Source organism: Python bivittatus, unplaced genomic scaffold (genome assembly GCF_059951505.1).
Source record: "Python bivittatus isolate LINGU-HERP-01145 unplaced genomic scaffold, Pbiv_v1 ctg000080_np1212, whole genome shotgun sequence".
Classification (NCBI taxonomy): Eukaryota; Metazoa; Chordata; class Lepidosauria; order Squamata; family Pythonidae; genus Python; species Python bivittatus.
Genome location: NW_028277035.1, coordinates 3,942,614 through 3,968,574, shown reverse-complemented (window position 1 = coordinate 3,968,574; position 25,961 = coordinate 3,942,614). Strand labels below are relative to the sequence as shown.

Below are 25,961 nucleotides of genomic sequence, written 5' to 3'. Positions count from 1 at the left end.
ATAATTCATCAAAGATTGTTACCCAGTCTTAAAAATATTTCTGACAGGAAAAGACTGTTCATAGTGGACATCAATACATCCCTTGTCTTTGGTAGAATGAGTGTTGTCTTCATTAAATACACCTAAAATATATATAGTATAGTATAGTATAGGAAAATGTTCCAAAGTAGAGATCATAGATTCATGGATGTTTTATAGGGATGCATAGGGATTAAATGTTCATTTCAACTGTGACTCACACCGTTATGCCTAGACTACTTTCATGTGCTTTACATGAGGCTGCCCTTGAAAACAACTCCAAAGTTGCAATTGGTGCAAAATGCAACAATCTTGCCTACTAACAGAGAGGGATAGTTTTAATAGCATTACACATATCTTGCAGTCACTGCACTGGTTGCAAATAGCTTCAGGGATCAATTCAAGGTAAAGCGCGACCACATCACTTAGCGACAGCAATCCCTGCAGTCCCGGTTGCTGTCGTTAACCAAATTCCATGGTGGTTAGGTGAGGCAATTTCCTGCCGGCTTCCCACAACTAAAGTCAGTGGGGCAGCCAGCAGGAAGTTGCAAGTCCCAGGCTGGCAGGCAGGTAAGTGGCTGCTGCCGGGTGGGGAAGTGAGTGAGGGGATGCAGGGGAGGTGTGGTGAGGGTCAGCGAGGGTGCAAGAGGTACGGGGGAGGTGCAGGTCAGGGATGAGGTGTGAGGGAGTGTGTGAGAGGCACCATGAGAGTGTGAGGGGGTGCACGAGCATGTGGCATGGGTCATGGAGGGTGTAGCGAGGGTTGGGGGGGTGCAAGGATGCGGGTCAGCGAGGGTGCGAGGGGGTGCACAAGAGGCACAGGTTGGGGAGGGTGCATGAGAAACACAGCACAGGTGCAAGGGGGTGCAAGAGCTGTAGGTTGGGTGCCTGGGGGGTGGGAGAGCCATGGATTGGGGTGGTGCGCAGGAGGGTGCGAGAGGCACAGGTCAGGGAGGGTGCACAGGGCTGCGTGAGTGGCCGGCATAGCACAAGCATGGAAGGTGGGGAGCCTTACCCCAGCAACTTGTGACCTTCCCTGCCAGCTTCCCCACTGACTTTCTGAGGAAGCCAGCAGGGAAGGTTGCAAATGGCAATCATGTGATCACGGGATGCTGCACTCAATAAGTGTGAACCGGTTGCCAAGCGCCCGGATTGTGATCGCATGACCCCAGGGATGCTGGGACGACCGGAACTCCCAGGACTGGTTGTAACCACCATTCATTCAGCACCATCAAAACTTCAAATGTCGCTGAACAAATGGTCATAGGTCAAGGATTACCTTACAAAGCCCTACATGGTCCATCACCTGTGTACTTAACAAAATTCTCTCCCCCCGCCCCCCAGATTTAGCCCAGGATGTCCCCATTCCAAATGAGATGAAAGGGAAGGGGGCACTGGAATAGCTTGCCCCTGAGGTGTGGCTGCCACTTTGTTCACTTTCCATAGGAAAGTTAAACCATTCTTTCCTGATGGCCTTTTGGTACAGATGGTAGACTTGGGCTACCTTGGTAGTTACTTTCCATGCTATCTGCTTACGTGGTGGTGGTAGGGGGTACTGAACTCGTTTTTATCTTATTGTGTCATATTCTAAATCAAGGTGGATATATATATATATACAGTGTATTCGGAAAGTATTCAGATCCCCTTCACTTTTTTCAATTTTGTTATGTTGCAGCCTGATACTACAATCGTTCAAATTCATTTTTTTTCTCATTAATCTATACTCAGTACGCCATAATGACAAAATGAAAACAGAATTTTAGAAATGTCTGTAAATTTATTAAAAAGAAAAAACTGAAATATCACATGTACTTAAGTATTCAGACCCTTTACTCAGTACTTTGTTGAAGCGCCTTTGGCAGCAATTACAGCCTCGAGCCTTTTTCGGTATGACATGACAAGCTTTGCACACCTGGATTGGGGGATTTTCTGCCATTCTTCTTTGCAAAACCTCTCAAGCTCAGTCAGGTTGGATGGGGACCGTCGGTGGACAGCCATTTTCAGGTCTCTCCAGAGATGTTCAATAGGGTTCAAGTCAGGGCTCTGGCTGGGCCACTCTAGGACATTCACAAGTTGTCCCTAAGCCATTCCTGTGTTGTCTTGGCTGTGTGCTTAGGATCGTTGTCATGTTGGAAGGTGAACCTCCGGCCCAGTCTGAGGTCCTGAGCGCTGTGGAACAGGTTTTTATTGAGGATATCTCTGTACTTTGCTCCATTCAGCTTTCCCTCAACCCTGACCAGTCTCCCAGTCCCTGCTGCTGAAAAACACCCCCACAGCATGATGCTGCCACCACCATGCTTCACTCTTGGGATAGTATTGGGCAGGTGATGAGCGGTGCCTGGCTTCCTCCAGACATTTAACATTTAGAATTGAGGCCAAACAGTTCAATCTTGGTTTCATCAGACCAGAGAATCTTGTTCCTCACAGTCTAAGAGTCCTTCAGGCGCTTTTTACAAACTCCAAGCGGGCTTTCATGTGTTTTGCACTGAGGAGAGGCTTCCGTCTAGCCACTCTGCCATAAAGCCCAGATCGGTGAAGGGCTGCAGTGATGGTTGTCCTTCTGGAACTTTGTCCCATCTCCACACAGGATCTCTGGAGCTCAGTCAGAGCAACCATCGGGTTCTTGGTCACCTCTCTTACTAAGGCTCTTCTCCCCCGATTGCTCAGTTTGGCCAGGCAACCAGCTCTTAGAAGAGTCCTGGTTGTGCCAAGCTTCTTCCATTTGAGAACTATGGAAGCCACTGTGCTCTTGGGAACCTTTAGTGCAGCGGAAATTTTTTTTGTAGCCTTCCCCAGATCTGTGCCTTGCAATAATCCTGTCTCTGAGCTCTGCAGGCAGTTCCTTTGACCTCATGGCTTTTGCTCTGATACAGCATGCATTGCCAGCTGTGAGGCCTTCTATAGAGAGGTGTGTGACTTTCCAAATCATGTCCAGTCAATTTAATTTACCACAGGTGGACTCCAATCAAGGTGTAGAAACAGCTCAGCAAGGATCAAGAGAAATGGGAGGCACCTGAGCTAAATTTCAAGTGTTGTTGCAAAGGGTCTGAATATTTATGCCAATGTGATATTTCAGTTTTTCCTTTTTAATAAATTTACAGACATTTCTAAAATTCTGTTTTCACATTGTCATTATGGGGTACTGAGTATAGATTAATGAGGAAAAAAATGAATTTGAACGATTGTAATATCAGGCTGCAACATAATAAAATTGAAAAAAGTGAAGGGGGTCTGAATACTTTCCAAATGCACTGTAAATGCTTGTGTTAATAAATACACAAATAAATATTTATTCAGTTCTTAGAAGCAGGACAGCAAGGTTGGCCAACTCACTGCCCTCTATGAAGCTTACATTATAAATTATTTTCCACCTAATTAGCTGTGTAAATAAAAAAGGAGCCTAAGAGAACCTTCCCTAGTGTGACACATTCCAAATGTGTTAGATTAACTCCCATAATACCTTCCCATAAGGAGGGTATTTGAGCCTGCCTATCATCTTGGTTGCCATCCTTCCAGCTCCATCATGTCCTTTTTCAAATGTGGTGACTAGAATCATGTAAGGACACTATACAAATAAGAAGAAAGAAAGGAGAAGAGAAGGCACTCACTTTATCTGGGAACTTTATGAGTTCCTAGAGTGGATTTATCAAGACCTCCAAACACTGGAATATCTGTTTAGCCCATTGTGTGCTAGAAATGGAGTGGTTTGCTTGTCTCATGATAACTAATCTGAACATTGATTCATGTAGCTCCTCTCTGCTTATTTCTCCTGTTGCCTTGAATCTACACATAGTGGCTTGCTGGAGTTGTTGCTAGAGCTTTTTCCTAACTTGCATCATTACAATGTTTTAATCTGCAGTTATTGCATCCACGGTGCAACTTCTCAGTGAATCTGTCCACAGTCAGCTAGTCGATGAAGCCAGGTTCCTTAACTGTTGCATCTGCTGTGCCGTGGTTGGGAATGGAGGAATTCTGAATGGGTCTCGCCAAGGGAAGAAGATAGATGCTCATGACTTTGTCTTCAGGTACAAGGAAGTTAGCAACCGTCTTCCTTCAGAAAGGAACAAAGGCACCATTTCTGGGTGGTTATGCAGATTAAAAGAATCCACAAGATCCATGTTCTTAAACTTTCAGAAGAAAATGTCAGGCATTTGAATTATTTTCTTAGTCATGCCTTGTTGTTGACAACTATAAATTTCTCAGGCTTTGCTTCTGTTGTTCCTTACAGGCTTAACGGGGCAGTCATCAAAGGCTTTGAGGAAGATGTTGGGACGAAGACTTCCTTCTATGGTTTTACAGTGAACACTATGAAAAATTCCCTTGTTGCTTATGCAGAATATGGTTTCACACAGATCCCACAGGGAAAAGTAAACACACAACTACATTCTTCTTTTCAGTTGCAGGGTTGGACTAAGACACTATTGAACTTCAGGCACATTTGCTTCAATATGGGTTGCTGATTTTGCAGATTACTGCCAGTGAATACTTTTCAGTCTAGGAAAGTTGAGGCCACAACAAGTCCTTTATGAGTCTTTCTAGCTTCATGTTTTAACTTCATGTATGACCTTCAGGTGATGGTGCACTTGATGCCAAAATAGCATCAATACAAAGGTTTTCTGAATTAGGCCAACCACTTAAACATATGAAAAGGCTTACAAAAACAGCCAAATTATGGCTGTACATTGCCCACTAAGTGTTTATTGTAAGAGGAATAAAAACTGGGGGACAGATATATGGAATGGTTTACCTGGGAAAAGGTATACATAACAGGCTGGAATTATATATGCTTCACTGCAACATATTTTCCCTTTTCCCTTTAAAAACCTCATACTTACATTTCTTTTTATGTTGGTTGTAGGACATACAGTACATTTTCATTCCATCAAACATTCGAGACTATATCATGCTTCGGTCTGCCATACTAGGCAGCCCTGTCCCAGAGGGCTATGACAAGGGTGATAGGTAAGTAATGCTGCTTGCAGTTCTTGTGCCTCTTCTTCCTGTTTCCATGTTAGGATCCACACAGAACGTTATTTTAATGTTTTTAAACTTCCGGTTCTTAGTGAGGCAGCTCATTGAATAGCCTTGCAGCTAACTAGCTAATCCTCTTGAAGAAAGATGTTCGTACAACCAGTCTCTCTGCTAAAAATTAATACTGTTTGTTGTTCTCAAAACATTACATTTCTAAGAATTATAGGTTGCTAGGTTTATTCCATATTGCTTCAGGCAATGGTGGTGGTTCTTAACCATTAATAGCAACTACCAGTAGTATTGCTATTGTTGAGATGGAACTCCATCCAATGGAATGACAGTACTGATTCTGCGCTCTGGAAGGGTGGTTTGATTCCATAGCATTGCGTCCTTCTTCACCCCTTCTGTGACATAAGGCTGTTTATTGCATCAGATGTTTCCAGCAGTAAAAAGATGGGGGAGGTGGCTTTTTGCAAATGGCCTCTTTTTCTTCAGCCTGCCATGCCCCTTCCTATGCTGTTGCAGTTGGAGCAGATGGGGACTCCAGGGGAAAACAAGTCAATAGTAAATTGCTGAGCTCCAAAGGGTAGAAGTCTGGAGGTTCTGAGCCTCCTCTCCTAGAAGCCCCCTGGTTTTTCAAACCCTGGTCCTACCTCCTGATTTTGGTAGTGGCTTGGTAATTCCTGCTACCACCACCCATCCCTAACCCTCACATATGAGAGAGAGATAAGGCTCGCCCAACTCTGTGAGATAAGTCAGTCTCATAGGAGAAAACAAAATGAGTCATTATGGAGTCGGGTGGCGCCAAAATCTAAATAAATAAATACATAAAAATTGAACTGTTAATATGCGCACACTTTTTCCTTTTAAGTATTTAGGAGCAGTGATTCAATTGTGGAAAAAGATGCTCCAGAGCTGTCCCGTTCACAGTATCAGCAGCTTGCAAATTAGTTAAAAAAGAAAAATACAAAAGAAAATGCAATACTACAGACCATAAAATAGTGCTGGTCTGCTATACATCAGCTGTTTGCCCAAAGTAGCCATAATAAAAGATTGGGAAGGTTTCAAATGATTAAAGATTACAAAGGATTCTAAAGAAAAATGTGTCTTGATGGACATAGTCTGAAATATAAATGAAGGCTGAAGTAAAACACTCAGTTCCATAACTTGTACATAAAGGAGACTTAGCAGAAGAGAGCAAACAGAAAAAACTAGCGTACACTCCTGAATATTCTTTTTATTTGTATCTACAGTCCTTTTTTTAATAGTAATTTTATTTAAAATTACAATTGCAATAATAAAAACTAATACATATTTAAAATAACAATAAAAAGAAAAAATAGAAAGTGCAGAAAAGAAAAAAAAAGGAAATAGTAAAGAAAAAGAAAAGAAATGTATAAAGAAATGTCTTCCCCCTTCATCACAAGTATAAACAATTTTAGTAACTTATCACCTTCTCTTAAAATACAACAAATAATCTCTTCTTCCCATATCCCATCTCTTATCTATAAACACATCCTTAAAGTCTTGTTGTTTCAGTCCTGATCAGCAAAAGTCTATTAAGGGCTACCATAAATAACAACATATCTATTTTAACCTTGATCAAATAAACCAACTTTATATTCCTTCCTTTTAACAATCTTGATCTTTATTCCCTTCAAATACTGTCCTATAACTTGATTCTTTTCATTTTTTCTTTATCCTCACAAAATTCTTCAAAGTTTTAACAAGACTCTTTTGTAAATCCAATATAGGAAAATTATCCAGATCACTCTCTTGGTTTGTTATTTGTATATCCCTTTTAATTATTAAGACATCAGCCAGTTTCTATTGTATGTCCAATGTAGCATCTTTTTCCATATCATTCTTGTAGTCTGTCATTTTTAAATCCACTTTCAGATCATTCTCAATCTAGTCAGGTAAAACTTGTTCTGCTTTCATAGCATCTTTTAAGCATAGTCTATAGAGACAGACATTTTAAAAATTAACTTCTGGGTCCATTGTTCAAAAATATCCTTCAGTATGTCCAATGTTAAAATATTTTGCTTCATTCTGTATTTGTAAGTCGAATTTAAGTGCTCTTCTCCTTTAATTGTAATCTTTAGTTCCTTCTAGTTCCCTCTAGTGTCCAACCTTCAAAGTCCCATCCTATCATTAAAAAAAGAAAAAAGAATTCAAAACAAAAACATTTTCCCACATGAAGGATTCTTATAATTAATTCCAAAACTTATTTCAAATCCATCTGGACCCTTAGTCCTTTAGTAACTTTCCAAAATCACTTGCTGTTTATTCCAACTTTCTAATCACTTGCTGTTTATTCCAAAAAAGATTTTTTTTAAGTCCTTAAACTTGTAGTTAAAACTTTCTTTCACTAAGGATTGAAGGAAACTCACCCAGTGATGTAAAACCTGTCAATCCAAAGGTTCCTAATAGCTGAAAAGCAGTTAAAAGCAATTCCAAAAGTGATTGGAAAAGGAAGTATGCGAACCCAGTGTCCTTTGAAAGGCACCAACTGTGGATTGAGCAAGATGACTATTCCCTCATCTCCCAGTGCTCTAAACCCACCAGAGTTTGGAGGTGCAGTCTTCTCACAAAGAGCAACTGTCTGGAGCGATTGTGAGCGATCTCAAGTCATCTCCTTCCCAGAGAGGAATTACAAAGAGCCAGTCTACTCACCAGCTCCTCATTCTGCCACAGTTGTCAGCTCTGCTTTTAGTGAAGCCAAGTTCAGTTTGCCATTTCTTCCCCGGAAGTCACTTGTTTCTACAGTCCTGAAGCAGATGGCCTGTACTTCTGTTTCCTTGACTTTGCCCATTTCTGGGAGATTCAAAATGATGAACACCCTGTTACTTTCCAGGTGCTTCCATAGTGTTCTAGGGAATTCTATCCCTTGTGTTTAAAACAAACAAACAAACCTTCTGTATAGCCTTTACAAGGAGGATCTGGGGTTTCTAATTCTGTGCATGTGAAACAGCCTTCTCTAACTCTTGAAGATGTGGATTGTGCATCCTAGTCTGCATCCTGCATCACATTCCTCTCCCTTCTGTTTACAGAAACCCCCACTATTAAAAAGTGTCCACCTACAAAGTAGATGAAACTGGGGGCAACCCATGCATTTCTTCAGATAGGTGTAGGAATGTCTTCTATACCACAGAGTCACATTTATATATTTTATTTATTTTCAAATTTGTATGCCGCCCATCTCCACATATGGCAATATAACTGGGAAGTGCATATCAGAGGCTGTTGCTGGAATAGGTATCTCTGTCTTAAATTTACATAACAATAACACACATATGCCTATATTTGTGCACAACTCCCCCTCATCCCTTATGAATCCTCCTCCTGGTGGTAGAACAATATATACAAAAGTAGATGCAAGAGGGTAACTCTCCTTGCATGCCATGCTATCCTCTCTCTTGTGGCTCTTTCCTGAGCTGGAAGAAATGTAATTTATGAAGGAGATGATGGCAAAATTTAGCTGGATCAGTGAGGCTTGATGCCCTGATGGGTCAGAGCGAAGACCTCCATGGGCAGCATTGGAGGTCCCCTTTGACTTCTTGATACTAGACTCCAAATCACGTCTTGAATATTTGGAATTGTATAATTTTTTTCACTGTTGACACCTGTTCTCTCAGATCTGACAAAGAGTACCATTGTTCAGTTTACTTGCTCTATTTCCTTTCCAGTCATGGGGTTAACAGAGAGCTGCTTAATCACAGATGTGCTACTAAAGTATTTTCCTTTCATCTCTTTCCACAGCCCCCAGAAATACTTTGGATCTGAGGCATCTGCAGGGAAGTTCAAGTTGCTGCACCCAGAGTTCATGCATTATCTAAAAGAAAGGTGATATTTTTGAGCTTTTGATTGCTACAACAAAACTTGCTATTAAGAGCAGTTGATTATGCACTCAGTGGCCATTTATGTATGAACAGTACCTTTCACGTTCCTAGGGCAGGGGCAAGGCAGAGAAAGGGATTTGAACATTTTGCTGACTGGTGTGAAGAATAGCAAAGAGGGTGTATTATGTACCAGTTTGTCCTTTTGGCCTCCAGTATTTGGGTTTTGTTCAAAACTCTTTTTGATCTGGAAACCCTAATGGTATTTAAAAGATTTTTGAGCATTAATACAAATATGCAAGCAGGAATTTGAAAACACCCCACATCAGATTTTGTCAGTTTGGAAACTAGCATGTCAGGGAGAAATGTAAAACCTTTCTATTTGCCAGATTCTTACATGGAAACCAAGGAAATAAGCTCTATCAGAGTATCCTGATTTTTCCAGTGAAGTTCTCTGCTGTAATCTGCCTCTTCTGTTCCCAGGTTTTTAAAATCAGAAATTATTAACAGTCAGTTTGGTCATCTCTATATGCCCAGCACTGGAGCACTTATGCTTTTAACAGCTCTGCACACTTGTGATCAGGTAATAGTCTTCATAGTATCACCTTTTCCAATTCTTGATAGCTCAACTAACAGACAGTGAAGATGTAAAATTACTTGTGAGGGGGAATTTGTACCGTATGAAAAACAGTGAAAGGAGGGAGGCATCAAATGGCAGACCCGTGTTTTGCTTACAAGGTGCACAAATTCCACAGGTGTGCTTTGGAGGAAATGGGTAAGTTGTTTTTTTGTATGTTACCCAAAACCACGTGCCATTTAGACATCTGCTAGATGCTGGCTGTCATTCCATCGGATGCAGCTGTGTTTCTCCAAGGGAATTCTTGGTCGTCCAAGCAACCCACATGAAAGAATATCTCTTGGTCCATGCTTGTCCCTCATTCATCCTTTCACTTCCTCTCCTCCCTTAGGTCAGTGCTTATGGATTCATCACAGAGAATTACAGGTTGTTTTCAGATCATTACTATGAGCAGGAGAAAAAGCCCTTGGTGTTCTATGCCAATCATGATATGCTGCTAGAAGCTGAGCTATGGAAGAGCTTGCACCGAGTTGGCATCATGAAGCTGTATCAGCGATGAAGGCAGTAATTCTTCATGTGGGAAAGAACAAAAGTGCATCTCTCCTTGAGTCCCTCTGTATGAGAGCTCTCCTGGTCAAGAGGAACCCTTCCTTTGTCTCCAGAAATGAAACTGATCAGCAGCAGGCTCCAAGCACATTTAAGATAGCATTGGAACAGCCAAGTATCCTGTGAAAATCATTCCTGTTACATTTGGTAAAGATAGACCTATCTGCTGTTACTACAGTGTAGTAACTTACTACTGTAAGTTACTGCTGTACAGTGGTATCTCAAATACAGTCTCATTCATGTATGCAAGTATTCTCTTATGCTTGGAGGTAAAATGGTTGATCATCATGGAGCATCGGTCTGATTCAGTGTTGCAGATTTGGGCATCACTCCACTATCCTCCATTTAGGACATGTCCAGCATGATGCTGAGGACCACAGAACTGTGCTTGCAGGTGTCAGTACTATAGATGCAGAAGGCCACAATCATCAGAACAGGGCTCCTATACATGGCACACATCCAGGAAAAATGGCTTTATTGAAGGCGAACAAGTTCTGATAAAGTGAAATAGGACCTAGCAATGGGCACTTTGGATTACTTGTTTCTATCAAGAAAGGGACATCTTCCCCCTTCCAAAAGGCAGTACAGTGGTTTACCCCAGAATTTAAATCTGTCTTAGACTATATAGATCTCTGGAAAACACCCGCTATGCAGCATCCTTATTTCATCCACCCACACTCCATAAGCTTGAACTCAGGGATCCTTTTAGGTGTACAAATATTGGCCCACTTCTGTTTTCACAATCAGCTACCAACGGTACTGAGTAACCCCTCCACGGTGGGAGAGATCAGCCTTCTGGTTGTTGCAGGGCCATTGGATACTAGATCATTCAAAATAAATCTGCGCTAAGAAAGTTGTGGGCAATATCTCTGCGAATGTTTCTGTAGTCTGAATTTCTCTGAAGGCGAACCATGGCTCGGGACAAAGGTAGTTCCAGATGCAGTGGTTTGTGCAGAATACCTAACAAATCCAGGTGTTCTTATTAAATGTATGTATGTATAAAGTAGCAATAAATGTGAGTGCGTTACTGCTACTCCAATGGTTCAGATTTCCTTAAGGGGTGGAGAACATGTTTTGACACCTATGGAATATCACAAAGCCAAATAGCCCTCTCCAGTGAATAAACAAAATAGGGATGAATCGAGAGGCCAAAGGATCAGGAGGCAGAGTGCTAAGGCAAAGCATGTGGGACTGTGGCATATGGTTGTTCACACAATATAGTCAACCCACTTATCCCTTGTTCCAGACAATCTACTCCCCTTTGTGTGCTGGCAGCACAAGAGTATAGCCACCCGAGTCAATCTGTCAGCTAGATAACTAGCCCTCCCAGATTCTGTAAAGTAGGTTGGAAGTCTCTCTCCTTCTCTGATCTTTTTCCCCCTTTGGAGATTGAGTATCTGTCAGCCTTTCAAGGTAGACTGGACTAGGATGCCAGTTATGAATGCTAATACTACTTTTCTTATAAGGTTCCATAACAGAATCTTGCAAGTCTGAATGCGCCTCCCCCTCCCTCCCTCCCTCCCTGTAGTCTGTAGAACTGGCTGGAAATTCTGAATTCCAAACTTTTAAACTCATAGAGAGGACAGTAGGGAAAGAGACTCTAGAGGAATCCACGGTCTAATGTTAGGGTTTATGTGTTGTTACATTTTTAACAAGAGGCTACTAAGAGCATTTATACTCCAACAAAAGCTGGCAATAGTGGGAACTCCAGTCTTTATGGTATTTCCCTTTACTGCTTTCCCATAGCCTTTCTCTCCCCTCCCCCCCACCCCCATGGTATTTTAAATATCTCTAGAAAATTGGAATGACTCTTATTACAACATGCTGTCATAATATCAAGTTTGAACCTAAGTTGAATTGATTTCATAATGAACTATGTCTTCAGTTATTCAGCCCACTTATTGGTTTAATCAAAGCTCTAAAGAAGTCATTTTTTATATGCACGTATGGTTGTGTCTGTCTAAAATGGCTGGCATAGGGTCAAAGCCAGCAGTACTTTTACATCAGGAAGGTACAACTTTTTTCTAGGATGAAGACTGCAACTAGCCTTTGAATAACAAGCTGGAGCTGAACTCACCCAAACATAAGTGAAACTGGAATCCCCCAAAATGGGCAGAGCAAGACAATTTAAAATAAATTTATTAAATTATTATTAAACAATTATTTAAGATTGCCTTAAATCTTACAACTTCCTATATTTAATCATTCACCTGCTGTCATGTTAAAAATTAAAATTCAGTTGCTACTTTTGAAAAGCTTTAGGAGGTCTCCGCCCACAGTTGCTGAAAAGCAGTGATGCAATAGCAGAGTTTGCGGTAAGAAATAGTCCCAAAATAGAGTTTATTTTAAAAATTCCCAGCAAAAATAGAAAAGGGGAAAAAAATCTAGTGCTGTCCAGGTACATGATGTAATCCCAGCTTGTTCCCTTGCCATTCCAAAGGGTGCAAGTTTTGTTTCATAAGGTGCACATCATCTAGAAATGCAGTTGTATTAAATGAGCAAGCCAGCATGTAAAGCACTTAGGGGAAAAAAGGTACCTAACATGGCAGGAGTAACTAATTCTGGTCCAGATGGGCCAAAATGTCCTCTCAAGCTAATAAAGCAACCATTTAGTTCCAAGAAGCAAAGAAAGAGATGTTATTGACACAAGTAACCTTGCAGACACCTCACACTGATATTGGTAAGATAATTAAGTGTAAACAGCAAAGAGATCAGAATGATGTCACCTTTGTTCTGCTGGAAAGTAATGGCTAGTGACAGGGTTGCGGGCACCCAAGGGGAATAGGTAGATGTAATCTGAAACGTTTCCCCACTTTGTATAATTGCATAAATGTTGAATGATCTTTGCCCTTTTGTTTCTTTTCATTGGGTGGAGGGTGGGGAAGAGAGGAGTAGAAAATTCTTTTTCCCTTTGGCTGAATAAGTCAGAAAGAAGTCCAAGCTGAAGGAAAGGGGGAAAAGCAGTAGTAAGAGGAGAAAAACTTGTGCTACCCACCCATTATTGTAAAAGGAATGAGTAGACCCTAGTCAGAAAAGGCATTCAGTCATGCCCATTAGCTGTTTTTTGTGAATCCACTGAGAGAAAAGGAAGCAAGCAATCCAGGTGCATTTTCAAGACAGCAGAGTACCATGGCTGCTGTCTCATTCCCATTATCCCAATTGCACAAGAGCAAGCCTCATGATAAGCTTCGCCTGGAGGCCATCAGGCACCGCTTAGAGACTGAGCTTTCAGTGAGGAAATTCCTGTTCCAATCTTGGCTCATATGGGTGAACTAACCCATTGCTTCCTCCAGTCTGCAATACAAGATACTCAACTTGTGGAATGCTTAGCTAGCATAGCACACACACCCAGGAGCATCCTTTTGTGGAAGGCTGCATTGTAGAATGAGTAGTAGTATCAACATGGCTAATACCCAGGGTGCTCCAGAATTGCATTGCAAAATAGGATCCAGGCTATTTCTGCCTATTGTGTACACATCACATGGATAGCAAACATGGAATAAAATAAAATACAACTCTGGGTTTCATGCAAGTTTGAATGTACATGCCTGAATCAGTAGCATCCAAGGGCTGCTTTTGGTGGGAAGACTGAATACAGATGTAATAACCTTAGCTCCTTTAAAACATCAGGGGCAATAAAAAACTATTTAGGGTATGAAGGGCAAAAAAAAACTATTTAGGTTGCTTTGTGTGTTCTGCTGAAGTAGCACTTGTCACATGAAAGGCAGTAGGTTAATGGATGTGAAACAAAGAGTGCCACGCTTTTTGATCATCAGCCATTTTCCAAGCAAGCATCTAGCATGTTCTCCTAAGATCTCAGATTCTAAAAAAACTTCACGCTTCTGCTTCTGAAACATAGGGAGGGGAATAAACATGGGAATTGTCTTGCCATGTACTACTACAAAAGGACCATGACCGCTCTCCATACAGTGTTTAGAAATTACAATGGTCATTTAAGAATAATGCTCTTCCTTTTCTCAGCCACTTGTTTTCTAATCTAAACAGTTTGAGGAAACATCTGTTGCAGACTCTGTTTTTATCTCCCCAAATGATTTGGAAAGTCCCCTCAATTGTTTTTCACTTGGTTGAGTGTGATGCAGAAAATAGCCCTAAGTCTAAGGAACAGAAAAGCAACCCAGTGGAGTTCAGGTTGTTGTTCTGACAAGTATTACGGACTTACTTCATAATCCTTTCTATAATTCAGCCATAGTAAAAAAAAAAAAAAAAGTGGTATGTTATGCTACAAACACAAGCCTGTTGGAAAGGTTTTAACTGGTCCTTCTGCATCGCTCTTAAAATTTTACTAGTATCTTGGCTATGTTTGCTACATGGATTACATTCACTTGGCTGAGGGGTCTGTGTATATCAGGGACATGTATCCAGCTATTTCATTTTGCTCAATGGGGATTTGGCCCTCAATGGAAGTTACGAAGTACATGCCTGCTGCAGATGAAATGGAATTATATAGTTTTTTTTTTCTTCCTTCCCACAATTCCTAGCATTTTTCCCACAGGTGCAGGGTCCACTTTTTTTTTTCCAGATCAACCAATGTTGGTCCATTGATTGCAACAGGAATTGACCGACCGGCTTGTTGCCTGGGCCCAACATCATGGACTGAGAGTGACTGGCCTGTGCCTCAGGCGGTACTAGAACTCAGTCTCCTGGTTTCTAGCCTGATGCCTTAACCACTAAGACCAAACTGGCTCTCACATTAAGTATCAATGTGGTGCTGAGATGGTTGTCTTCTGTAGCCCCTCTTGATTCCCTCACTTCACTAAAATCTCCAGGGAAAACATATGTGGGATCTTCTTGCATGGGAGAAAACAAGGAGCTTGTTTACTTACATTAGAAAACCTATGAAGCCATCCAAGGTAAAAATCCAGTCTACAAGAATTTCAAACCACAGCCATTTCAGCCAAGTACTATATCACCAAGACACTAAACACTCTGCAGAGATTTGGAATGGCAATTCCAGGTGGAATCTGAAAAGCTTTCTGCTATTATCAGAAGCAGCTGGGAAGATTCTTTCATCCTGGGGCCATGAAAGGGTTAAACTACACTCTTCCTTTCCCAGGTTTTATCTCAAGTATCAACTTGCAACAGCCTGTTTTGAAAGTGGCAGAGCTTTGCAAAATTTCTTACTTTCGTGTATTTTTCAGCAGATGTGGGTGGTAGATGGAGAATTAAGACACTGCAGTGCTCTCCAATAGTGAAGAACGGCATCCAGCTTCCTCCTCCCTAGAAACCCTGCCCAAAAAATGGCTCTGCTCTGCCATCTCTGACACAAGAGCAATCCTTTCTTGTTGTTATCACAACAGTAGAACCATCTTGAGCTGGTAGCAAAGGGCAAAGCTAAATTCACCACACTGTCACTGAGCAATTCCTCCTGGCTTTCAACCTGTTTGTACTAGACCTGTAAACATATTGACAGGCCATCTTTTCTTGATGGAGCATTCTAGAACAAAACTGGTCTGATTTAATATAAAGCAGAATGTAAAGGAGGACTAGAAAACTCGTTGGTAAAAAAACCCAATATTTAAATTTAAAAATATATATATGTATGAATTAAAAGCAGCACCAGGATAGCTTTGATAGATATAAAATATTCCTGAAAACTCCAAAGTGATGCAATCCGCCTCTCCACTTAAGGAAAAACGGACATTCCATGATCCTGCACTCAAATGACAGTGACCCATACCGGTGTTTCTCAAGCTCAGCAACTTTCAGATGGGTGGACTTCAACTCCCACAATTCCCAACCAGGATGCCTTTTTTGGTAAGCCAGAGCAGCCGCAGGATGAGGCACTATGGGTCACTGCCAGCAGCACAGGATGATTTATTCATTGAGGCCAGAAGCTTCCCTCCACTGAATTACTGAAAGAATGGCCATCCCATAAAGTTAATTACGTAAACGACTAATCAACAGGATGCCGCACTAATCAACATGGCTATATGTTGCCTCTAGATCAGGGGCAGTCCGTCTCTTGAACACTGGTTATCTGAGAACATGAAGTGGCAGAGCGATACTGTAACCACTGTCCTGCTTGAGGGCTTCCTTTACGGACCTGATTGGGAACAAACTACAGGACAACAGAAGTCTCTGGTAGGATCTTTTAATGGCCTCCAGCTAGCTTACAGACTTGCAACATTCGTTCTTTCTTCAACAGTGAAAAAAAGTCACCCATTCTAAAAGCCAGCAAATATTGCTGAAATGCACCCTGCTCTTTTCATTACCTGTTTTTTTTAAAAAGTTAATAATTTACACTACATTTTATTTACTTCCCCCAAACCTTTTAATACATTTATTAAAACCTTACAGATCCATAATTGCTTTTTGTCCCTATATTTTTAACTCATATTCACCATGCTGTTTTTTTTAAAAAAAAAAAACAGGTGCACAGCTTTATACTCAAGCTATGAGAAATTAGGAAGAAAATCTCTTTAACAGCTCCACTCCAATTATTCACATGAATTTCAGCCAATCATCCACTCTATGGCAACTTGAGAATATGGTACCAGCTCAGGGTGGCAGAGGGCTCAGCAACCACTGCCAAGCTACTCCTTGTTCACCCTGTACAGATGCAAAGTGAGGCTGCATGTCCCAGAATATAAACCCAAGGCAAGTGTTGCTGACGAGATCTTGAAAGCCAGCAGCGTTAGAGCTAATACTGTACAAACAGAAATTTCCCTTTCAGATAACTCCTACAGACCCTAAATGGAGTACGCCTATCATCTCCGGAGGATCCCCAAACCTCAGACTCACAAATTAAGAGCCTACACTGAAGTATTCAGCCTGGCATAACCCTCACATTTTTCTTCATCAACATAATACATCCTTTCATGAAAGAGTCTTGAAAAATGCCACAGCATTTAAAACACCTACAGATGGTACAACAAAAGCAATTATGGTTGCTGCAAGATAGGCGTTATCAAGAATGGAATTTGCTTATACATTTGCTGTGAAAATGTATTCATTTAGACACATGCCCAGAGAGGCAGGCTTCTGCCCACCCGGCCACCCACTTTTTTTACGGCTCTGTAGGAAGCTTGACTTGAACCTTGAGCAGACAAATGGCTTTTTGTTTTTTTCTAAAAAATGTGGCCATGCCTTCTTTTCCTATCATTTTGGGAACATGGACATGGAACATTTTTTAGACATTCCTTTTAAAAATGCAGGGCAGGGTAGCAATACGCTTCTCACTAGAAAGCCCTAGGTGGATACCTTTTCATTCCTTAGTCTTCTATATTTTTAATTTCAATCTTTCCTCTTTGGAAGTGTAGAGAAGGAAGCTGTGGTGACATGTGTGTGTTCCACACCATTTTGCCACTTCTTCACCGTGACTGTAAAAGATCGGCTGGAATAAAGAGGTCAACAAAAGAATTTGAATCACAAGGAAACAACTGTGTCATGGTACATACAAATTATTGGCATGAATGCTTCACTCTCCAATCTTATGCCCATTCATACACAACCAAGTAGGATTTAAACACTATTTCAATGGTCCTAGGATACCCATCCAGTTTTTTAAGCTGGGCTTCCTCCGGATCAGGGATGGTAATCCAGCTTCTCTGTGTGGCTGAGCAAGCTACCTTCCAATCTTCTCCAACGTGCAGCTGCAGGACAGCACGAAGGGCCTTTTACTTAGTATGTGCTTGGTTCATTCAGGATAACAGATAAGACCAGCATCCCACCTGAGCCAAATGTGTAATCTACGATAGCACTCTACAGGGCTCAATAATCCAAAGCAGACAATACCCTGAAGGTAAGAAATGCCCTCCAACAGAGTTTAGGAACACAAATGTGGTGCTGCTTTATATTAAATCAGACCATTGCCATGTTTAAATATGGCATTACCTGCATCAATTCTGCAGGCTCTCTCCAACCTTTGATACTCTAAATTAAAGACTCCTCAATATGAACAAGGAAGGGAAAGTGGGCAGATCGTGGTTTCTGGAATTCTTTCCAACCCCTTTACCAGCAGTGGTCATAGGAAGCATCTCTATTTTCTGCTGTATAATAAAGTAACACAATAGGCTTATGTGCATTTTCCTCAGAGACTGATCAGGCTGTGTGCGTGGGTGTCCCCTTCTGTGTGAGGGTTTAATCAGGCTGGCTGCCTAAATATGTCCTCCGGGTGCGTATGTTCTCCCCTTGTAGCGCATCCATGTTTGCCTGTATGTGTGCACTGGGAAGCACAGTCCTGACTGCGGGCATCTTAACCTCAGTCATTTGACTCAGAGCGAGACATAAACTGGAGTGGTCAGGAGCATTCTGAGCCACTGCCCAACTGCCACTGAGACGCATTGAGGGAACTTGGTTTTAGAATGCTTTTCTCCAAAGCCCCTGGCCAGATTTGGCCCATTTTCTAGCTTGATTTTTCTGATGCTAGCTTCTCCTGTCACTCCCAAAGTGATCCTGTTCTGTGTTGGAGTTATCCAGCTGACGCACAGAGCCTTGAGAGCCCCTTTACAAAATTTCTTTCCAGTGTTCCACTGGGATGGAAAGAATTACAAGGTAGGGAAAGCACGCAGAGCTTCTGTGTAGCAAAATAACATATTGTAGGTATGTGTGTGCATGCACACATGCTCTGGGAACCACAGGGCCTGCTGCGTATGCTCCTCTCTGGGTCACATGGCCAGGGTGGGGAGGGCCTAGAACGGAAAAGTTGACAACATTCCAAGCCGCTGCTTCCAATGGCTGCTCCCATCAGGATGCATTTGGTTTTCTCCACGGCCCTTGGCTGGACTGGACCTATTGTTAAATCCTTCTTTTGCCTGCAACTGCCACGGGCACCTAATCTGGCCTGGCTCTGTGGTGATCCTGTTGAAACACAGACAGAGTCCCAACCTTCTTTTTACAGAATTTAATGCCACATTTTCACTGGATTAGGAAGAATCAAAGGACCCTAAGCATAAACGTCTTTATTTCAATGACTCTGGCAATGTACAATCATATGACACTACCACTGTATTGCCATCACATGCTAACCCACAAACCAGTTTACTGAATTGTCTGAATTCCCACAATTTAGTGTGGTGAATTGTCCAAACCCAGCTCATGTCAAAATACTACTCACATCCATGTGTAATCTTGTCCATCCCATTCCCAGCAGGTATATAGGGAACTCTGCTTCCAGGAACCCATTCAGGAGGTGGGTTGGACTGCTGCTGTTACCACCAAGTGCTGACATTCTTCTAAGAGAAAAACAGAGTTGCTGCATCTAAGTTGAGGTTATCTCGAGAAGCCAGTTTAATCATCTGCAAAGCAGAAGACCACTACATGATGGAAAAGCCTCAGCTGATATTAATTTTCCCTCACTGTTGAATTTTCAGACAGGGATAACATCACATCACAGGCTTTAGAGAATGAGTGACAGAACTGAAAAGCACTTAAGATCCAGCCGCAGAAAAAAAAATTCTAAGTCAACCTTGCCTGATTTCAAAAACCTAAGCTGGGGTGGACCTGCTACTGACAATAATTGAGACCAGGAACTCTATCGCTAAGTGATGCGGTTGTAAAGCGTGATGTCACGTGACTGCACCAACTTACAATGGAAGTTCCGGCAGTCTCAGTTGCCGTTATTAGGTGAATCCTGGGTGGTTGCAGTGTCACAATCACGTGATAGCTATTTGCGACCAGCTGCCAGGTTCCCCATTGATTTTGCTTGTCGGAAGCCAGCAGGGAAGGTCACAAATGGTGATCACGTGACTATGAGACACTGTGATATTGTAATTTTGAGCCGGTTGCCAAGCACGTGAATTGCAATCACATGACTCCAGGGATGCTGCAAAGGCTGCAGCTACGAGGACAGGTCGTAAGTCCCACTCATTCACCTCTGCCATTAACTTCGAATGGTCACTGAACGAGTGGTTGTTAAATGAGGATTACCTGTATTTGCATGATAGACCACCAGGGAATCCCAAAGTTGCTGTGCCATTTGTTTTGTCTTAATACAATGTCTAAATCCAACCACTTGGTTTATAAATCATGATACAGGACTTAGGAGGATTGAGTAAACCTACCACAATTTGATCAACTAACTGGGGCTAAAACAATACATGGCCCTGAGCAAGCTGCCAGCAAGGTATCGATAAGTCACCCAAGATCATCCAAATGTAATTCAGGAGCGGATTAGGGTTCTTAATCCTAGTGCAGCACAGCAATATGCGCACCCTACTGACTCTCCAAACAAACATATACAAAAAGAGCACAGCATATTGAATGTTCATCTAGTATCCCAGCAGGTTTGCTGACATGAAGCACTACTTCTTGCTTCTGATTAATACTTCAGAATTGGTTATCTTCAGAATCACTACAAAGACTTACAAATGGAAAGGTTACCATGTGATTGACTAAAGGGAACAGTTCAAGAGTTTTCTTGACCAGGGTCAAGATCACTGAGCCCAGACCAGACCACTGCTGCATGTCCAGCCAAAAAGAAAATCTTTCCAAGCAGTTGGCTGTTTGGGTCTTCTCCAGTAGCATGGAGCATCACTCACATATTTCAAATATTTGACACTGGCAATTCTCTGCTTCAACAGCATCCCCAGTGCCATCAGGGCAGATTTGTTTCTTGGGCCCCATGTAAATTGAACGTGGAATTCTCTTAAAGAGTTCAGAAATGGGGAAGAATAACGGAGACAGAACTAAATAAAGTATGCCCTTGCTAGGCCTATTAGAAAGCTAAATTCTGCCCAGATTTGGAAAGCTATGAGTCCGTAGATAAAAGTGACAAACTTTGACTAGCAAACCATAATCAAATTTTCAGTGACCTTGGGCCATAAGACTGCATGAAGATAAAATGGAATTATTTGCCACACTCCTTCAAAGGGTGGTATATAAGGGAATGAAGGTGCCAGAATAATTATATCTAATTCAGTATCCCAATCTAATATTTTTTTCTATCATTATTTTTCAGGCTCCTGGAAATAAGATACAATCCCATGGGTATGAAGCCCACATATTTGGACTATGGCTCACTGCACTTGTCCGAAACCACATCAAGGAGCGTTAGCCTGAGCAACTTACCCAGCAATGGTTATTGTGTAATATGCACTTGGCTCCAGAAGATGCTCTATGCTCTGTGGAGTGAGACAATGCTTTCTTTCATTATGTAATTTTCGTGGTCATCATGTATAATGGACATCAATGTATTTGTGATTTGTATACCATGTTCTGTAACAAGCAAGACATTTGAGAAGTCAGACTGTTGTACTGGATGAGAAGGTTGTTGCCTAAGGTTACTCTATCTGAGATAAACCAGGAAACATCTGATTGCAGATAAGGTTTCAGATGAAGAGACTGCTGCACATTTCTAGGGCATTTATTTGCAGCAAGAATTATTGCATCATCTTATTGCTGTTTACTCACTTCACAAACACATCTCCATTTTTGCAGCATATCTACTGCTTTTGCTGAAGCCTAAGAGGAGAGTGTGATTTACTACTGAGCAAATGAATCATGGTCAAGTCTTGGATTTGCAGCTTTCCTCTTTTATTCTAATGAAAGAAAAAAATGGATACACAAATTTGTAAATAAGCCAGATGGTATGAAGTCCGAACTCAGTCTGCTTCTTTAAAAGCAGGCATTTCCAACATCCTCACAGCTACGACAGAGGAAAGAAGTTTATGCATAGCCATGAAGGTCTCCTTTGGCAAAGCAACACATGCAACCTAGGGATCAGTTAGATGTAGAATCAGAGACAGCTTTATATTTACACCATTTGCTTTTACATTTTTCCAGCACTGAGCTTCAGAATCCACAATTCCACAAAAAGAACTTTCTCTTTTCAGACAGGGATAACTCTGTATCATCAATAGCTCAGTTCTTTATTGCTTTGATGAAAGTTTCTAAACCAACACAAATCTGTCTTTTGAGCAGCAAATGAATTCTAATACTGACTCCTAGAGAATTTTAAGCATACCTTCTGCATGCTGGCTGGTGGGGAGTGATGTCCTCCAATCCACAGAGACTTGAGCTGTTTCCATGCTGTACTATATGCTATAATGTTAGGAAATAAGTTATGATATCATTCATGCTTGTGAACAGATACCTAAGACATGCTGGGCAACATAGACCCTCTAAACAAGGCTTCCCCAACTTAACACCTCTCAGGTACACAGACATTCCATCGCACAAGGGGGTGGGGATGGAGTTAGACTGTAGTAAGAATCCACACATCAATGTACAAGAGTGTGCAAATATCAAACTATTCAAAAGATGAACAAAAGCCTGTCACCTGTTGTTTTGTGTAACCCTCCCCTTTTCTTAAAAAAACCAACCAACCACATTCTTTACGCTTTGGGGAATGATAGCTTCTCCAAATACTGGTCTCAATTAAAGGAAGGTCAATAGTTACAGAACAAAAGGATAATCAGTGGATTTTCCACGTTAAACAAATAATTAGGTACGTTTTTTACTAATACAAGCGCCTGCCCCCGATTTCGCTTCTGGGGACCAGCATGAATCAGGGCGGCTACTAGGCGGCAGCAAAGAGCACTCCGTCTCTGCTGCCGTCTAATGGCCATCGGGATTTTTGTAGTCTAAGTCTGTTACCCTGACCGCATCATGCGCCATCTCAAAAGCCACACACGCACACGTTTTCCAGCTAGCAGAAGCGAAACTCTTCTGCCTACAGCAGCAAAGCGGCAAGCGGAGCAAGTCAACTAATTCATTCTAATTTATCCGTTCTCTTCCCTCCCCTCTCCACCCGCTTCCTCCCACGACAAGAACCTCAGCCCCGCATCCTCTTAGGAACAAACTCCACGAAGGATTGCACTCGATCCTACAAGACTCAGCCGCTTACCACGAACACCACCGCGTTGCACCACGAAAGCAGGACAAGTTAAGTTGCGCCTGCGCAAAATTCGATCGCTACTTCCTCCGCGCGGGAGGGAAGTCTCGCTTTCTCTCGCGCGATTCCAAAAATTCTCCCGGGGAGCGCGTGGCTCGTTCGGTAGCTAAGATCGTCCTGGGAGGGGTATTTCGGTAATAGGAGCGTCTGGTCGTCTGCAAACTGCGAGGCAGGCCTTCTGAAGTAGAAGCTTGCCGCGGGAATATGGTTCCTTCATCTTTGGCAGACATTTCTCTTTTTATTAGGTGTTCTTTAAGATTGCCACGGTGGGTTGGGGAATGATCCTGGTAACGCGTTGCAAAAAACCCACAAAGAACCTTGAGGCATCATAAAGGTTAACTTGTTTATTATGACGTAAGTTTTCCCGGATCGCGGTTTATTTAATCCTGAACGACACTGCGTCAGAGTAAGATCCAAGCATGTTTATAAATAAATGTTAATTAATCGGTTAGATTTTATATCTCGTCTTTTGTTCACGAGTTCAAAGCAGCAGCATTAACGTTTCCTCCCATTTTTTTTCTCTTAGCAATCCTGATCTAAGTATGACCATGTCATGCATTCACATCGGAAATTGTTTGAGAACAATTTTATTTTGATACCATTTCTAACTTTTTTCACACCTGTGACAAACTGGCTTGACATTTTCACTGAGAATCCACTGCAGTTCTCAAGGCTTCTATTAACTCAGATCTCAGCAGTTTATATGAACATTAGAGTTGTTTTTCCACAATGTACATCACTTTACACCTGCTTTGATGGAGCTACATTTTTTTAAAAAAATTTATTGCCCATTATTTCATTCTAAACAGATCTTTTGGAGTTCTTTCTAATCCATATTTTTAAACACCCTAAATAAGGTGCAGTCATCAGCAGACATAGCCCATCTCAGACTTCAGACTCCAGATTATTTATGAATATGTTCAACTATTCCCAGTGCAGATTCTTGAAAGGCCCTACTGTGTTCACAGCTTCATTGCAAGAGAGGTCAATTTATTCCTACTTTGCTTCCAATTCTTTAACCCAATGGCCCAGTGGGGATGATCTTAATATCCAGACAGGTGGTGAACTTAGATGGAATTCCTCAACTCCCAGCAATTCTTGCATAAGTCGACAGCAGTTCCTGCGGTCTAGTCCCAAGGAGAGTACATGTGGGCAATCTCACAATCTGTCTCCGGAGAGATTTCGCCGGCCATGATGCAGCATCTGGCCATTGATCTCCACCATAAACACTGTCCCTGCTCTTTCAGGGACGTTTAGCTCTCTATGTCCTCACCAGAAGTGACATTCGTTATCCATTTTGGAAATGTCTTTATTTCTGAAAATGAGAAGATAAAACAATATGCTTTTATGGTTAGATTGAATGATAAACCTATTGGATTGAATTACTTTTATATTGATACAGACCTTTTTTATTAGGTTCAATTTTTTTATGTTTGTTTATTTTAATCACTATAATAAATGTGTGTGTGCCTGTGTGTGTGTATAACTGTACAGTCATTGGTGTATTCGCTGAATGTTTATTTCACCAATAATTTTTTTTTAATTCATTTGCTGGTAGGGATTCATCTAGAACAGCCATCCAGGCTAAAATGAGCAATCCTTGTTTCAACTACAGCAAAAGGACCTATTGTAAATGAATGGCAATTTATATCTATTTCCGGAATCCCTACCTGCTGTCACAGAACAAAAATGCAGAAATTAAAAGCATGTTGATAGAGATTAATGAGGCAAATTCTTCTACATGGTACGTCTGATAGTGGAAGACTTGCCTTGGCAAGCTGTTTTCAGTGGCCTCTCCATGGTGAAGGGAATGTGCTAAGAGTCATGAATGGTGGTGGAAGGTGAGGTTTCACTGGGTTGTCATTAAGAAAAATAGATGTTGCATTGAATAATAATAAATAGGATGACTGCTCTGAATATTTATTTATTTATTGTTCAAGTGTATTATTTATATAACCACATATCTCACATATATGACTCTGGGTGGCTTACAATTAAAACAAATATTAAATAAAAAAGAACAATTCAACCATTTTAAAAACAAGGAAAAAACAACATAAAAGCATAAAAAACCATCATAAAATTCATAGCAGAGGTAATCACATCTAACAATAACACTCAATACAACCACGGTGCCGGCTCTGCTGCATTCCCTGGTCCCCACGTCCATTGGCAAAACCATGTTTTCGGGGTCTTTCAAAATACAGAGTATAACAAGTCTATTCAGTTTTGAAATTCCCTTTCCTTGTCCATATTCCCTAGATTGGTGTTTCTTAAATTGCGTTCCTAGGACCCCTGGGGGTCCCCCAAGACCCTCTCGGGTCCATGAAATGAAAATTATTTGCCAGTCTATGTTGAAAAATAATGCAATATTAAAATCCCATCAAACAATCTTGAAAATTGGTAGTGGCAGCGAATGCGTCAGTTTTAATTTTTAATATTGTAAATATTGATAAATATAACCCATACAAACAAAAGCTCTCTTGGGGTCCTCCACAGTTTTTAAAAGTGGGAAGGGATCCTGAGGGAAAAAAGTATAAGAAACACTGCCCAAGATGATGATTATATCTGAGCATCCACATTTTGCTGTTTACATTTTGGATACTTTTTACCACTAGGGTGCACTGCTGCCACACCCAGATTTCTAGCACTGCCACTTGACTGCCTCTAATGGCTTTTGCATTGTGCCATAGAAATTAGGTTTTGTCCCCATAGTGTGAAGGACAACATACACACAAAAATCAGTATGTAGTTGTTTTTAAATAGAAACTGCAGGCAGGATTCGTTATCAGCTCACTGCTACCTGCCAAACAGGAGAAAGAGACACACATTTTATGTTATACCACATACTGAGATGGGTTTAGCATAATCTACCTTCAAAATGCATATGCATAAAATAGAAAAATAATCTGTTTCACTTTTATCTGACACTTATCTGACACTTATTTTGTGAATTACAAAACAAAATTCTCTGCAAATTAGGACATCCAAGAAGGAGTAATAGCGTTAATTGCTCATGCCAAGATATGGATTAAAATGTCATCAGCAAGGGGAGTTACAGAATTTGTAAAATAAATAGAAAAGGATCTAGTGATTT

At 41.3% G+C, this 25,961-nt stretch overlaps 1 protein-coding gene, 1 long non-coding RNA gene and 1 other non-coding gene across 5 annotated transcripts in view; 1 reads left to right on the top strand and 2 right to left on the bottom strand.

Moving 5' to 3' along the window:
- The window catches only part of ST6GALNAC2 (ST6 N-acetylgalactosaminide alpha-2,6-sialyltransferase 2), a 47,012-nt gene extending 35,968 nt beyond the window's left edge, over positions 1-11,044 (top strand). For 2 of the 3 annotated variants that reach the window (XM_007430335.3, XM_025168004.2), the window contains exons 5-10: positions 3,878-4,043; positions 4,247-4,385; positions 4,877-4,980; positions 8,752-8,835; positions 9,312-9,411; positions 9,797-11,044. In XM_007430335.3, coding sequence (XP_007430397.1) covers positions 3,878-4,043; positions 4,247-4,385; positions 4,877-4,980; positions 8,752-8,835; positions 9,312-9,411; positions 9,797-9,964 — 761 coding nt within the window. In that variant the 3' untranslated portion in view covers positions 9,965-11,044. The remainder of the gene's footprint in view (positions 1-3,877; positions 4,044-4,246; positions 4,386-4,876; positions 4,981-8,751; positions 8,836-9,311; positions 9,412-9,796) is intronic. The other variant, XM_015888458.3, reaches the window with a different exon arrangement.
- A 4,966-nt stretch (positions 11,045-16,010) lies between these two features.
- Positions 16,011-22,921, bottom strand: LOC148216603 (uncharacterized). The gene is made up of 5 exons (XR_015794677.1): positions 22,817-22,921; positions 21,935-22,011; positions 21,040-21,186; positions 19,088-19,205; positions 16,011-17,365 (listed from the first exon to the last, which is right to left on the bottom strand). It is a non-coding gene; the product is annotated as an uncharacterized LOC148216603 (long non-coding RNA).
- On the bottom strand, positions 21,756-21,835 carry LOC112540890 (small nucleolar RNA R38). The gene has a single exon (XR_003084935.1). It is a non-coding gene; the product is annotated as a small nucleolar RNA R38 (small nucleolar RNA).
- Positions 22,922-25,961: the final 3,040 nt, after the last annotated feature.